This window comes from Cryptotermes secundus, unplaced genomic scaffold (assembly GCF_002891405.2).
Source record: "Cryptotermes secundus unplaced genomic scaffold, Csec_1.0 scaffold971, whole genome shotgun sequence".
Lineage (NCBI taxonomy): Eukaryota > Metazoa > Arthropoda > Insecta > Blattodea > Kalotermitidae > Cryptotermes > Cryptotermes secundus.
The window spans coordinates 27,213-42,702 of NW_019727793.1; the positions used below are offsets into that span (position 1 = coordinate 27,213).

Consider the following 15,490-nt stretch of genomic DNA (forward strand, 5'->3'; position numbering starts at 1 on the left):
TTAAGACATCTTTGAGGTTATGTTATCAGCAGATAGTGACACTGATCGTTGCGTCATCAGTAGAAAGTCCCCAGATTCTCTTTTCAGTGCATTATGGGAACTAAATCGCCGTACCGGAAATCTCGTTCAATACGCAGGACTTTCCTTCCATAAGGCGGCCTACTTAGAGTATGACGTAGGCTTGAAGACATTTTGGACAGAAAGTAATTTCTTTCTGTTATATTCATCTGCTACTGATATTCTGATTAATACATTTATTGGCGACTTCTAAGTCTCTCCTTTTAAAGATTCACCTTTCCGCATCAATTCATACAAAGGGGCGTGTGGGGGGAGGTTACCTCACACTGAAGAGCGGCGTTTAACTTTATAACGCGGAATATGGCGCTGATGTTACGAAATTCGTCCTTTATCTCAAGCCAAAGTTTTGCAGAGCCGATGCATTAGTGACAGCTGTGTTAGCTGTGTTAGTACGGTGACTGGGCTATGAGCTTGACGACCGAGAAACTGCGGTTCTATTCCCCGCAGGAGCAAAGGATATTTTCTTCTCTACAGGATAAAGACGGGCTCTGGGGTCCATCCAGACTGCTGCCTAATTGGTACCGATTTTCTTTCGCTTGTGGGTAAAGCGGCTGGGGCGCGTAGCTGACCGCTCACCTCCATCTAGTGTCATGGTTAAAAATGCTTAGAGTTCACCTCCACTTCACCACAAGTCTTCATGGCTTGGTGCTTAATTACGCACAGTGACAGTTTAAGTATGAATGAATGAATGAATGAATGAATGAATGAATGCATAGGGTTGCTTCTCGGCCTTTGCACCGCAACCTACACTGGTCTATAATCACGACCGAAATACGAGTGGCGTGTGACCTTGCGGGCTTTCCACAAACCACTGGCCGGAAGTGCATGGAGTGACGGCGCGTGGTAGTCGCTCGTTGAGATGCTGTCATAGTGCTGCACATGTATTAATATTTTTAATGCTACGAACAAGATATCGCGGTTAAAAGCACCGATTCTTAACGACCGAATATATTAGATATTTGAGACGAAGTGAAAGTAACTTGTTTCCACAATTAAAGTTGGTTACTGTGGGTTTTCCAACGACAACAATTATACGTTTAATTTCATAAAATACTGGCCGGATTTCTATGGAATTTGGTAAGGAGGAAAGCTTTTTACAAGTTATCGGGTAAATTTAATTTTGACTTTTACCAGTCAAACATGAATTACAGTTTACGTAACGTATTTAAATAGGACTTTGTTTTGATAATATGAGGGAAAGTTGCTGCTGAAAAATTTGAGATAGCTAACGCTATTCCACACACCCATGATTTTGTATTTTAATTTTATATCGTGTGGATGTCCGTAGGGAATAGCAACGAAACAGTACGTATGAAAGACTGCTGCAGTAAAGCAGTTATCCTCGGGCTGCTCTAAAGCCTCTAAGACAGTAAAATATATTCATGAGTCCCGTGAGACTCGGAACCAAGAATCATTTTGAGCTGTGTTTCTGCAACAGTCATGTTATAAAATAAATATTTTCCGGAATTACCGTATTCCTCTGGCCAAATTCCGTTTGGGTGATTCACACTGAATGTGACGTGTGCTTTGGTGGTAGCAGAGAACTGGCCGGCATGACGTCACTACAGTGATCTCGTGTGTGAACGTATGTGAACACGGGACGCACGGGACTGTCCCATTTCCTCTCGCGCAGTTGATCCATGACGGCAGTTACCATTCTTCTCTCAACAGTTGTTCGCGATGGTACATCGTCTACTCAAGGTTCTGTTGCTGGTTGGCGCCACCGCGTGTTGGCCGGCCGGACAGGCTGGCCACACTTACACAGAGTAAGTACGACATCTGTTCTATTTTGTAGCATTCCGGTTCCACGAGGTTGTGATTAATTTTGCCGTCGGTTGCCACACTGCAGTTCGCGAATTGGTTGTGCTGGTTCCGAATGGGCAGTTTAGATCGTTTAGATGGGAGGAGTGGAGATATAGTCCCAGTGGGTAAGGAGGTACGTGGAGTGTAGAGCCACATTTCCTTAGCTGAAGGTGAGTGGTCAGCTTCACACCATGGCCACTTTGCTCCCTGAACAAAAGCGTCCGGTATCCATTTGAAAGAAGGTTGGTTGTGCCCGGAGACGGTCTGGACGCTGTAGAGAGAATAAATCTTTTGCACTGTCGGGAATCGAACCGCAATTCCTCGGCCGTCCAAACCAGAAGTAGTCTCTATACACCGTAAATACACAAGTAAATAGATACATGCTCTGTTATGTGTGACCTCTGGGTTACTCGTGAAAAGGAAGGCAAGAAGCGGGGCAGTGGTTGCGTGTACATTGTGCTTAGGAGGAAGGGTTAAAAGTAAAAAAGTACCAGGCCGTGAAGGCCCATAGGGTTGTGAGACGTTGAGGCTCCCACATTATCTAGACAATCGGCTCAAAGGTGGCGGTAAGGTTGTCAGTCTTACGCGCCGGCCGCGCTTTACTCCCCAGGAAAAGTATTTAATTAATTCCTGGTACTCATTTCTGTGAGAGGCTGAGTGAACCCCAGGGCCTAGTGCGGCTGGAAGGATTAGGTCAATTGAAAAAATCCAATGACCTCATGGTTACCCACTATAATTAAAGACCTGTTACGAGCAGTACACACCCTGCGACCCTTAATCGCAGTGAACTCGACCAAATCCGCTGCGCATTCTGGTCAGGTCCAGAGGGACAGTGTATGTATTGATTTGTTATCCCAGGCGACAAATGCGGCAAATATTTGCCCTGTAAATAGCATAGAGCCGCGATTACCGCAAAATTTGTTCCAGAAATGTTGTGTAATTGCTCTGTGTTGTCTGCTAGCTCAGTCAGAGAACGGATAACAGACCTAAAATACGTTTTCTTCCGCTATCCGCGGATTCACATGTCCCTCAAACTTTGTATCATTTTCAGAGTCGCTGTCCCAGAAGGTGGTTCCGAATTTAAGGGCGGGGGCACACCAAGGAAACTGGCAACCGCAACGCAACCGCAGTTTCCGAGAATTGTTATCAGCCTGAGTTGAGTACAAGTTACTGAATGGAGCAGCTCAAATTAAGGAAACAGCAACGCAGTTTCCTCAGTTTGCGCTGCTCCATTCAGTAACATGTATTCAACTCAGGCTGATGACAAATCTCGGAAAATGCGGTTGTCTGTTTCCCTTGGTGTGCCCTCGCCCTAAGGGCCTCGTTCAGGGACCAGTAAAACGTTTGGATTTCGTCTTCTGCCTGTCTCGCATTGTACATTATTGCCTGGCTAAAAGGTTGAGGATATACCACATACCCTAAGTCGGCAACCAATACGAAACTGCCTGATAGTAAGATTTACGATTATCACGTCGGTAATTACGAAGAGTTACGTCTTATGGAGTATAACGCCGTGTCGGCTATTAAAAATCGACGGCCGATTTGGACGAATTTGCCGCCTCGATCTTCAGTGTCGGAGAAAACGAGAGACCAGGAAGAAGCTCGTAACACAGAGCATCATGGTTGGTTTATTCTTCCACCCAGAAGATGGAAGCGACATGTTTCTCGGAAGCGTTATTTAACTTTGAACAGACTATACAGCATTATGTCCCAGAAGACGGAACTCTTCAAAAGCCCCTATGTTCAGTGATGCCTCTGGTATGATGAAGTTATTCACCCCCCTTTCATCTGTTAATAACAGATCAATTTTCCCAGAATCACATAACGGTTATTAGCACAACATTGCTTGCAAACGTTTGTTTATTCTGTTTAAAATTATTTTTACCGCTCGACCCAGAGTAGTCAGCATTGAAGAATATGTTTTTTGAAGTTTTTTTTTGTTGGTATTACGAGTAATATTTTGAACTTTTCCGTTTTTTTAAATTTTTATTTTTTACACAAATCCAGGGGTGTGGGGGAAATACCTGGTCTTCCCCTCCCCCAGAACAAAGGGTTTCTTTTCAAGGAAGATAAAATTTACATTAAACTTATCAGGCTGTCCCTGTAACAGGCCGTGGAGAGACATAGTGTTCTGAGACGTCGAGGCTCCCACATTTTTTAGACAATCGGTTCACAGATGGCGGTGAGGTTGTCAGCCTTATGCGCTGGCCGCTCTTTACCTCAAGGAAGATTCCTGGTACACATTTCTGTTAGAGGCTGAGTGGATCCCATGACCATAATGAGGCTGGAAGGATTAGGTTAATTGAAAAATCCAATGACCTCATTGGGACTCGAACCCGCAACCTTCCAGCTTGTAAAGTAGTGCCTCAACCAACTATGCATATGGAGCACGGTAGCATAGTTGGTTGAGGCACAACGCTACAAGTTCGAAGGTCGTGGGTTTGAGTCCCGATGAGGTGTTTTTTTTTTCCAATTTACCTAATCATTCCAGCTGCAGTATGGCCCTGGGGTCGACTCAGCCTCTAACAGAAATGAGTACCAGGAATCTTCCTTGGGGTAAAGGGTGGCCGGCATATAAGGCTGACAACCTTACCGCCATCTATGAGCCGGTTGTCTAGAGAAAATATGGAAGCCTCGACATCTCACAACCTTATGGGCCTTCACAGCCTGTTATGGGGATAACTTTACCTTTTCTACCATTATCAAACTTATCTGGCACTCAAGATTCTTGTATCAAAGTAAACAGAAGGTCTGTTCACAACAGAAAATTGATGAAGAATAGTAGGTTTGATTAAAAAAATGGTGATTTGTGGCTTATGTTGTAGTATCATCAGTTTCATTGTGGGTAGCAAGGAATTGCTAGAATCATCAGAAGTGTTAACGTCCACATGTGTCAGGTGTCAGTGAATCTACTTTCATGTTCACAGGCCAGCTTGCAGCAATGGGCCAAGTGGGGATGCATGTCAATGTGACCCATCCTGTGCCCAGTATGGGGACTGCTGTCTTGACGCTCCATCATTTGTGTCCGAACAGCAGCGACATGGAGCTTCTCTCTTCACCTGCAGTGATAAAGATGTGTATATGATGTCATCATGTCCCGCGGAATGGAAAGATCCATCAACTCGTTACCGCTGTGAACACCATGACACCAGTTACCGGGACCCTCTGTTTGACGTACCAATAACGAGTTCTCGTACCAACATAACGTATAGCAACAGACACTGTGCGTTGTGCCATCATGATCTTGATGTCGGTACAAGCAACATCTGGTCCATTTACTTTTCATGTGAAGATGCATGGACAGACCTTGATGATGAAGAGATCATAAATTACCTTGTGTACAATACAACAACTTCGTCATGGATTCTAAACATCACTGAAAACCCAGAGTTCATGATATTTCAGAACTACAAGCAAGTGTACAGCTGCAAGGTGGGGGTGCAGGCACCTGAAGAGTTGCTTGAAGTTATGCGCGCTTGTGACAGTAGCACAGTGAACGTGTGCCCAGAGGACTGGACTGATGAGGAGGTGCGGGCCCTGTGCGAGGCATACAGTGTGCACACGTGTCTCAATAGCACTGTGTATCGAAATCAGTACTGTGGAATGTGTAACAACAATGGCAGTTTTCAAGGATCAGTTTGCCTCGATGTTGGGACAAGATTGAAGACTACACCACGGCCACCTGATTTCACAGTGTTGCTAGATTGGCATAGACTGAGAAGAAGGGACACGTGCCAGCAGGTGACAGAAGAATATGATCCGTTTACAAGAACCTGTCGTCCTGTGTTTGTGGAAGCAGAAGGTAAGTCTGAACTTGGTTTCTTGCAGTTAGTTCACCCAAATTAGGTGTTATATGCATTCTCTCAGATACTGCATTACACAACTGTTTACTTTTCCTTATATTTCTGCATACATGATGTGCAAATTAAAGATTAAAAAATCAGGTTGTATTGTTAGGACTGTGAAGTATAGAAGGCTCTGGTAGGCTGGACATGTAGCAAAGATGGGGAGGCAGTGAATGCACACAGAACTTGGTTGGGTGAGATTTCCTCTGCCACCACAAAAAAGAATCTCAGAAGACTGTTGTAATAAAGCAGTTCATCTATTTCAGAGAGACATCCTCAGTGAAATACATTGTACCATTCAGTTCAGAATCTTTTGTCTTCTGTCTGCTGTCTATAAATTCAAAGATTAAAGAATGGAGAACTGTAATTTTTCCTGTAGTTTTATATAGGCGTGGAACTCGGTCTCTCACATTAGGGGAAGAATATGGGTTGATGGTGTTTGAGAACAGGGTTCCTTAAGAGAATATTTATGCCTAAGAGGGCTGAATTAACATGATGCTGTAGAAAACTGCTTAATGAGGAGCTTTCTAGCTTCTATGCCTCACCAACTGTTGTTAGAATGATAACATCAAGAACAGTGAGATGTCCAGTATATGTAGTATGTATGGGAGAGAAGTGGACATGTAGTTTTTGTAAGAGAACTAGAAGGGAAAAGACTGCTAGAAGAAAATAAACGTAGATGGGAGGATAATATTCAAATGCTTCTTAAAGAGATAGTCATTGTGAACCAGATTCAGCTGCTTGAAGATGGAGGGACCAGTAGAAGGCTCTTGTGAACACAGTGATGAACTTCCAGATTTCATAATGTGCCGGTAATTTCTTGAGTAGCTGAGTAACTATTAGCTTCTCAGGGTCTCTGCTCCATGGAGTAGTTAATTGTAAAGTTACACATGATTTATTCAGCAGTAACTGAACATCATGATCAGGGAGAACTATGGGAAAGGACTCAATTTTCAGGGACAGTCTCAAAGAAGTTTGTACCTTCAGGCCTCCTTCAAATTAAATCATTAACCAGTGCAATGGAATGCAGAAATATCCTGGAGTGTGCCCTTTCCATTTGTGTGAACCAGTTAAATTTTCTGAATCATGAGAAGTGACATCAGTTGCTTTCACCCAGACTCAAATTTTCCATTATGATTTTCATTACTCAGTAATTACTCATTTCTTTCATTTATAGGGCTAGGCATTGAAGCTTCCGAAGTTGACATCAGTGCCGAAGTGCCATATGAAATTAACAGTGGCATCGCTGTGGCAGATATGGTAGCTGAAAACTACACCAGTGCCAGTGTGAATGAAACGTGTGCCTCAATCCTTGACACCTGTCTGAAGATTCGACTTGAAGCTCACGAGTATTACATAAAAGATAATGATTCCATGGTTGTGTTTATACCAGCATACAATGCAACTTTGCGACCGTGTGAGTACAGGATTGGTAACGACAGTCGATTGAATATCTGTTTACCAGAGTTTGGCACAGAGAATGTGGGGGAGTCAGTCAAGGGTCTGGGCTACATTACTATGGTGGGGGTCAGTCTGTCGATATTTTTCCTTGTGTTACACCTCTTGATATTTGGCATGACTCCAAAACTTTGTAACTTGTCATCTATGAATTTAGCATCCTTAAGTGCCTCACTGCTCCTGATGTACTGTGCATTCTTCGCTGGCATGTTTCTCCAGCAGACACGTGTCCCGTGTTGTGTCATGGCTGTTATCATTCATTATGGCCTGCTTGCTTCCTTCTGCTGGATGCTTACCATAGCATACGACATCAACAGGGTTCTCCGTCAAGCTACCAAACAGCTGCTAGTATCAAGAGGTAAGACTTCCTTGTACACATTCTTTAGTACAAACATTATATCTTACATGCAGAAATACTCTAAAGGTGTTTATGTTATGTTCTGCAATACTGTTGGTATCTTCCTGCCAGACCAAAATCTAAATTGAGACCAGTGTGAAAACCTGCAATCTCATTTCATGTTCTTCTTAAGTAGATCCTAAAGGGTCCTGATGATGGTGTATAATACTCAGAATTAGTGGGTTTTCAGACTTCAGACAGTAACAGATACAGTTTCCGCAACATTGTGCTTTCTACATGTATTTTCTAGAATACCGGATGATGTACAAAGTGCAAAAACCCAGTCATTCTGAATATTCTTGTTAGCTTAGCGAAACAGTTTTGTATTTGTGCACAGACCTCAGTCTGCAGTCAGTAGGAAATATGGAATTTTATTTCAGGAGATGTTTTGAAAAATCTGCTGTTTGCTACAGAAATTCAGCTGTTGCTAATCTCCTTGTCAGTTGCTCTTCCCTTGGTACACACACACGAGCGTGCACACGCACACACGCGAACATATACACACACACACACATATATATTATTTGTGTAGACATTTTGAAGTTTTCGTGTGTGATTTCATCATAATATAATATTTTTCGAGGAGTACAAGTTCTGAAACTGTTGAAACTGCACATTGAGGAGCCAGAACATTATTTGCAACTTACTTTCACTTGGTTGAGGTTGATTTTAATTGGTGGCCCCAAAGTGTTCAGGACAGAAGAATATGTTCATTTAAATACATACTTCAAATTATTAACATTTGCAATATTTCTTTCTTTTCTTCAATTTTATTGGGAGGCTGGATAGCTCAGTCAGTATAGTGACAGGCTACTTGTTTGATAACTTGGGTTCAATTTCTGGCAGGGACATGAGATTTTTCTTTTCCCTGTAGAGTCCAGACCAGCTCTGGGGATCATCCAGTTTCCTATCCAGTGGGTATGAGGGACTATTTCTCTGGGGTTAAAGAGGCTGGGGTGTGAAGCTGACCACTCACCTCCATCTGGTGCTGAGGTAAAGATTGGTGGAGCTACATTCACTCCCCCATATGTCTTCATGACATGGTGCCTAATTAATTAAGCACGGACAAATTTACCTTTACCTTTCTTCTGCCATTGTTATTCATTATAGAAATCAAGAGTGAGACCAGGTGCCTGGCTGCTCCCGCTTTCACTGCCCCAAGCCAGTGGCACATGATAATTCAACAGTCTTGTTTGATACGGAAAAAAAATATTCCAGGAACTCAGTATGTCAGGGTAGCCACTTCATTAGTTTCAAGTTTGTATTTCAGTCCTCTCATATGAAAACTGCAATCGGTCATTGTGTCTTTTACAGGTAAGCACTGGCAGAGGTTTGTACTGTATTCTCTGTGGAGTTGGATGGCTCCTGCCATCATCATTGGTGCAGCACTGGGAGCCGAGTTCTCTGGTGACGAGATGTTAGAATATGTACGGCCTGGCTATGGTACTAATGACTGCTGGATCAGCAGAGCCAGTGGACTGCTCATCTTCGTGGTGGCGCCACTCGTGGTTGTCATGGTACTCAATGCTGTGTTCTTCTTCTGGAGTGCGTATCTGATCTGTAGCACCACATCCATGCTGCAGAACCTGTCCAGAACCCGCAAAGACTTCCGTCTCTATGTCCGCCTTGCACTCATTATGGGTCTGACATGGGTCACTGGCCTCATTGCAGGATTTGCTGATGTTTTAGGTATGTTCTGATTCACCCTAATGCAACCCACATTAAACTGAGCTCAGTCTGGAAGGATACATTTAACTATATGAAATGTGCAGGTCATATAAATAACTTTTAAATATTTAATATATTGCTTACATGCTCCATAGCCCTGTTGTCCTCTAAGAACTTTGGCCTCCTTCACAGCATACTCACATTTAATTCAGTACAGAAAACACACTTCTTCACCATTACAAAGACTACCTGGTTAGTGCTCTTAGGGAAATAATTGTTTGTTTTGGGACTAACATGAACAGCATAAATATTATGAGAAGAAAAATGTTGGAATTCTGGACTTTGAAGCAGGTGGTACTGGTATGGTACAGATGGTCAGTTGTGGCAACATTGCTGTAGGTCTGTTAATCACCATACTATGTAGTCACCATGCAGCAACATTATATCATCTGTGTGTCAATACTTGTGAATGCCGATTACCCTCTTACGTAACTGTGCATAATTTTGCCTGACCCACACACCCCTTGAGAGGTAAGACTGCACTAACCAAGCTTCTAGTACAGCCAAGACGTACCAGCTCGTGTAAAATAACATGACACTAAAGGTTACAGTTCCTCCCCCTGGCCTGTTGCTAGAATATGGTGGGGAGGCTTCTGTGCCCTGATGACCCAGAAAAATATGGGTCTCCCAGTCTAGACAGGTCAAAGGGCAGAGGCCAGACAAAAGGTACCCCCTGGCCCTCCAGGTTGGAGGGCTTGGTCTAAGGCAAGCAGCCATACCTTGGAAAACAGTGTATGCTAAGAACCCTAACAGTGGATTGTCAGATGAGAGAAGAACATACATGTGTTGTAAAGCAGGTCAGGGTTCTTAGATGGCTGTGGAGTCAGGGTGAGAGTAAGCACTGTAAGTATTATGAAGGAAGTAGTGCTATCTGATTCAATAATATTGACTGAGGGCAATGTTAACATAACACTTGATATGGAGTTGTCACAGACAAAATATTGTGTTAGGCTAATATTAACTTTAATTGTCGTCATTCGTTATTGCAGTTGAGTTAAGTAACGAATTTTGTTCCTGCTTTCAGTGTTATGGTATGCATTTGTCCTCCTCAACACATTGCAGGGACTGTTCATCTTCTTGTCATTCAGTTGTACCCGGAAAGTTTGGCATGGGTTGTGTGCAGAGCAAGCGCTGCAACATCCCAGGGAAGCACAAGAGGCAAAGTCGGCGTTCACTCCAGGCACTGCTACAACAAACACATGACATGCTCACATCTGGTGTTGTGAAGTGTTTTGCAAGTGCCGAACATGTCACCATTTTTAGATGGACGCAGACATCAGCTGAGTAGCTCAGTGAGTGCAATAACTAGGCTAAGGGCTGGTTGACTGGAGAATCAGTGTTTGATACCTGAAGGAGGCAGACTTTTCTCATTGCTGTTTCTCCAGATCAGCTCTGTGGCCTACCCAGCCACCTGTGCAATGGGTACTGGGGGCTGTTTCCTTGGAGGAAGAATGGCTTGGGTGTGGCGCTGACCACTCACTTCCATGTAATGCTGAAGGCTAAGAAACACTGAAGCTACACCTATATAAGAAGGTCACAGCTCATGGTGGGCTGTAGTTGTAGTTCTGTACCTTTTATGAGATGGGATACATAGTAAAGCTTGTGCTACTTTTGTTAACATAGAGTATTTGTTTCTGCACACGAGTTACTTGAATCAGAATCAAAGTGGTAAAGGACTTCTCTTGTACAGGAAGTATCAGTACTTAATCCCGGAAAGTCATGTCATAGCAGTATGAACATTACATCTGGTGTAATGGTAATTTTGGATTGAAGTGAGTGAAAGATCAGTTTCTAAGCTTGGGTGTGATGAATGTTATGGAAACAGAATGTGGACTGAAGTAACCTCTGCAAATTTCAGTTGGAGGAGGAGGAAGTGTTATGTGTATATAACAATTCTTATATATATTTATTTAAGTATTTAAATTTGCATCCATCTATTCAGTTTTGGGGCATGTGGTAGAATAGTTGGTTGAGCCACTATGCTTCAAGTCAGGAGGTTGCGGGTTCAATTCCTGATGAGGTTATTTGATTTTTCAATTGACCTAATTGATTGAGCCTCCCTATGGCTCTGGAGTAGACTCAGCCTCTAACAGAAATGAGTACCAGGAATCTTCCTGGGGGTAAAGGGTGGCCAGTGTATAAGGCTGACAACCTCACTGCTCTCTGTGAGCTGACTATAGAAAACTGGGAGCATCAATGTCTCACAGCCTGTTACAGGGATAGCTTTACCTTTTTTTACCTTTTCAGTTATATTAACTGTCTCATTACTGTCGTTTCTTTTGCTATGAGGGAAGTACCATTATCAGAATTTAAAGTAAGTTGTGGTGACTGCCACATATAACCAGTGCAGATAAGACAAATGCATACTCATCATTTAAACTGCACACATGAAATGAAAATATTGTAACGTGTTTACGTTACAGAAGACGCCGCAGAGATCGTTAATTGGTTTATTTAACAATCTACAACTAACGGCTACAATTAATTATAACAATGTTACGGGTTTCCACAGTTTACAAACCCTACAACAAAATCTCTTAACACTGTCTTCAAGAGTCTTCAAGTATTAATAACGTGGGAGCTATACACGTCTCCCTGAAATACACACTCCAGATATGACTGGTTATCACTGGTTATCGCACACGCGGCTGTTATGTTTCAACTAACTCTGAATAGCCTTCGCTGCTTCTTATGTAGCCTCGATCGGACAGTTGTTGCCTGGTGCCTTGTTGCTAGCCACGCTGTCCAGAGTTGTTGACGGCTGCCTAGTAACCGCGATATCCCTCGGTGACGTCACCGCGTTGACTTGCGTTGCCTAGTGACCAGGATGCTAGGACTCGGCTAACATCGGCTCGCTTCGGCTTCGCTCGGCGCATCACGGCTGGCGGAGGGTGGGGGGGGGAGGGGCGTCATTCAGAGCTCAACATGTCACAATATGTTAAGATATAACACAGTGCAGTAATGAAAAACAATACAGGAACTGCCTATAACAGTATGGCTCATTGAAATATTATTTGTGTATGTACTACTTATCTGCTCAAAACATCTGAAGGCTGGTTAACTAAAGAGGTGGCCCTGAATTAATAATTACAGATCATGCAGTAATTTACAAATGAAAATTAAACTTGGCAACATTCACCTAGCATGTGCCTGGTTCAGGCCACCCCCCTTCAGTTTGATTTTATGTTATTCCTCCTGCCACACTGACTGTAACATTTTAAAACACGAAGCATCATGTTGGCTTGTGTCTCTAGTCAGAGGGAAACCAATTTAAAGTATCTTCTGTACCCAGTTATCTCCACATCTAGCAAGGTATGTACACATCAAGTTTTACTTGCTTCAGTAAATTACTGCATGATCTGTAATTTTTAATTTGGGGCCCTCCTCTGAGTGTATCACGTGATACACACAATTAAATCATATGCTTCAGTATAGAAATATGAGATTTATTTTGGTAGACTCTCTGTTATTCAGTGAATTAACTATTTTGACTTCAATTCTCTCTTTCTGGCAGGAAAAGGCTGCCTGAACAGGCAGACATCCTATGCTATTCTAACTGGTTAAGCAATATTTGTAACAGGATACAAATAGGAATGAGCATAGGCAATTTGACATATTCACAGCAGTGAATATTAGGATTGTGTCTTGTCAGATATTTTGTCACGTAATCTGAGAGACGGGCACCAATACTCTCTTTAGTTGATTATTCTGACTATGAAGGTGGAGGAAACATGTTCCTCCAGAAGTTTATATCTATCTACTTGTCAAAATGGTTTCACATCCCAGGGTACTGCAAAACTTTGGAGTTACCATTGTTTAGAAAATATTTTAAGCTGAAAAGATCTGGTGCATATATCAAATTTTCGGTGTGGAGTGGTGTTTTGAGCCATTATTTTGCATCATATACAGTGAATACACAGCAAACAGTTGAAGTTAAATCAGTGGATGTGATCGTAGGAAATTTGAAGTGAATCTTATGTTATTTGCTATCTGAACCTTAGTGTCCAAGACTAAACTGTGTGTGCATAACAATATTATTTATGTCTGACTCTGTTCATTAAGGTGAGAGCTCTGGAAACAGTATATGAATAAATGGCTGTGATGTTATTGTTGATCTTAATACATTCACTGCCAGTTCCATCACCTGACAGGCTGAAGTTTACCATGTTCCACTGCTTTACCATTGAGTGATACTTTGTTGCCAGTGTGTATGTAAATCTAATTTCCTCTTATAGATATACAGAATTACTGGGATTTTGGACTTTTTCCATCATCCAGAATGCTAGGTAATAGAGGACATTCTAGGTAATAGAGGACAGGATGTTTCGGAAACTGGATCTCTTTCAGTCTTCAGGTGAAAAAGGAAGACACCTACTCAGTTGCGCCCCTTAGAAAGAGCTAATCTCNTTCTTATAGATATACAGAATTACTGGGAATTTGGACTTTTTCCATCATCCAGAATATAGGCCAGGATGTTTCGGAAACTGGATCTGTTTCCATCTTCAGGTGAGAAAGGAAGACACCTACTCAGTTGCGCCCCTTAGAAAGAGCTAATCTCAATCACTCACCTGAAGATGGAAACAGATCCAGTTTCTGAAACGCCATGTCCTCTATTACCTAGAATTCCGGACAATGGAAAAAGTCCAAAACCCAGTAATTCTGTGTGTCATCCACCATCGTCAGAACCCTTTAGAATCTCCTCATATAGATGTCACTCGAATGCAGACAGACTTTAAATGCACCTTGTCAAAGGCTGAAAGACTGTCAGTTGTTTTTAACTTGTTCTCTTTCATTTCTGTTTTGAATGTAGGAAGTTCAGGATTCTGATATGGAAAAACGTCTCGCCCAGCAGGTAAATTGCAGTATTGGTGGGGGGGACATGGCAATGAATATAGTGATCCTATACACACTTCATCCTTGTGCTGTGCCTTTGAAAACTATTCTGTGTGGTGGTATATCTAACTATAATTTGGGTAATTAAAGTGAAGGAGATTATGATGGGTTGGAGATGTAGCCTGAAAGAGGTAATAAATGCATATAGAATTATGCTGGGGAGCTTGCAAAGGATGGCAATGAACAAGATGGGAGGATAATACAAAATGGAATCTTGGCGTGTGAGAGCTTAGTGTGCACCTCTGCTGTTAATGTTGGACTCATGTTCATGAGGTTCACCCCATTTTCACAAATCACTGGTGGTATAACTATTGCATCACATATTTAGAAAATGTAGTAACTCTGTTCAGGTGAGTAGTTTTAAGTTCAGTCCTTACAGTGATAACTAACTCTGTGGTTTTAGTCTGCAAGCTAACTATACTGACCGAGCAACCGCTGCTTGTCGACGAAGTTAGTGCCAACTTTTGCGGATAGAGAGTGTTGCGTAGCCAGTGCAACGGATCCCCACGGGTTGCTAGACCAGAGCCGCTATTTCCTTGAAATAGCTCATCAGTTATCCTCACGAGGCTGAGTGGACCCTGTTCCAGACCCACTACTTCTCAGAAAATCTGATAGCACCGGGAAGCGAACCTGTAACCTCTGGATTTGTAGCCAGGAACTCTGACCACTAGACCACGGAAGCGGTCAATCCTTACAGTGTGTATTTTAAAACTGTTTCCTTGATAAGAAGGCAGGTGTGTCTATTATGGCATCCCTATTGGTTCATCATGAATTTGTGTATGAGATATGAGGTTCTCATGGTAGTGATTTTAGAGGTTACAGTCTTCTGGAATATGACACCATGCAGTTTGGTGGACAGTACCAGTGCTTTGGGGTAACCTGCTATCACCATCTTAGGGGTGGAAGTGGAAGTATGTGGCTCTCTAAATAAGATCTAAAAGTTTGTGACATTGGTATAAATAGTACAAATATTATGTTTGTGGACATTATCCATTGTCTTGTCTGCATCTAAAAACCATCCTGTTTATTTTGGAAAAAACAACATTTTGGAGACTGGATAGGGACTAGCTGTATCGATTGGGCCCAACTGAGTAGGTTTTACCTGAAGTTGGAGACAGAATCCAGTCTCTGGAACGTTGTGTTTTGAAAAATAAACAGGTCAGTTTTTAGATAAAGTCAAGATGATGGATAATGTCCAAAAACATAATATTTGTACGTGTGGCTCTGAAATGTGAATACCTGTAAGATTTGAGGTTCTCAGGTGGTGATTATGAAGCCCTCTGTCTTC

General features: G+C 42.4%; 1 protein-coding gene across 2 annotated transcripts; it reads left to right on the forward strand.

Moving 5' to 3' along the window:
* The first annotated feature begins 1,617 nt into the window (after window positions 1-1,617).
* Window positions 1,618-11,759, forward strand: LOC111865047. Of its 2 annotated transcripts, none has more exons than XM_033751661.1 (5): window positions 1,618-1,844; window positions 4,809-5,683; window positions 6,904-7,143; window positions 8,896-9,270; window positions 10,334-11,759. In XM_033751661.1, the coding sequence occupies exons 1-5, from the start codon at window positions 1,759-1,761 to the stop codon at window positions 10,510-10,512; spliced, it is 1,755 nt and encodes a 584-aa protein (XP_033607552.1). In that variant the 5' UTR covers window positions 1,618-1,758; the 3' UTR covers window positions 10,513-11,759. The 2 variants fall into 2 exon arrangements, with proteins under 2 accessions (XP_033607552.1, XP_023708532.1); XM_023852764.2 differs by having other exon boundaries at window positions 1,622-1,844; window positions 6,904-7,542.
* The last annotated feature ends 3,731 nt before the right edge of the window (window positions 11,760-15,490 follow it).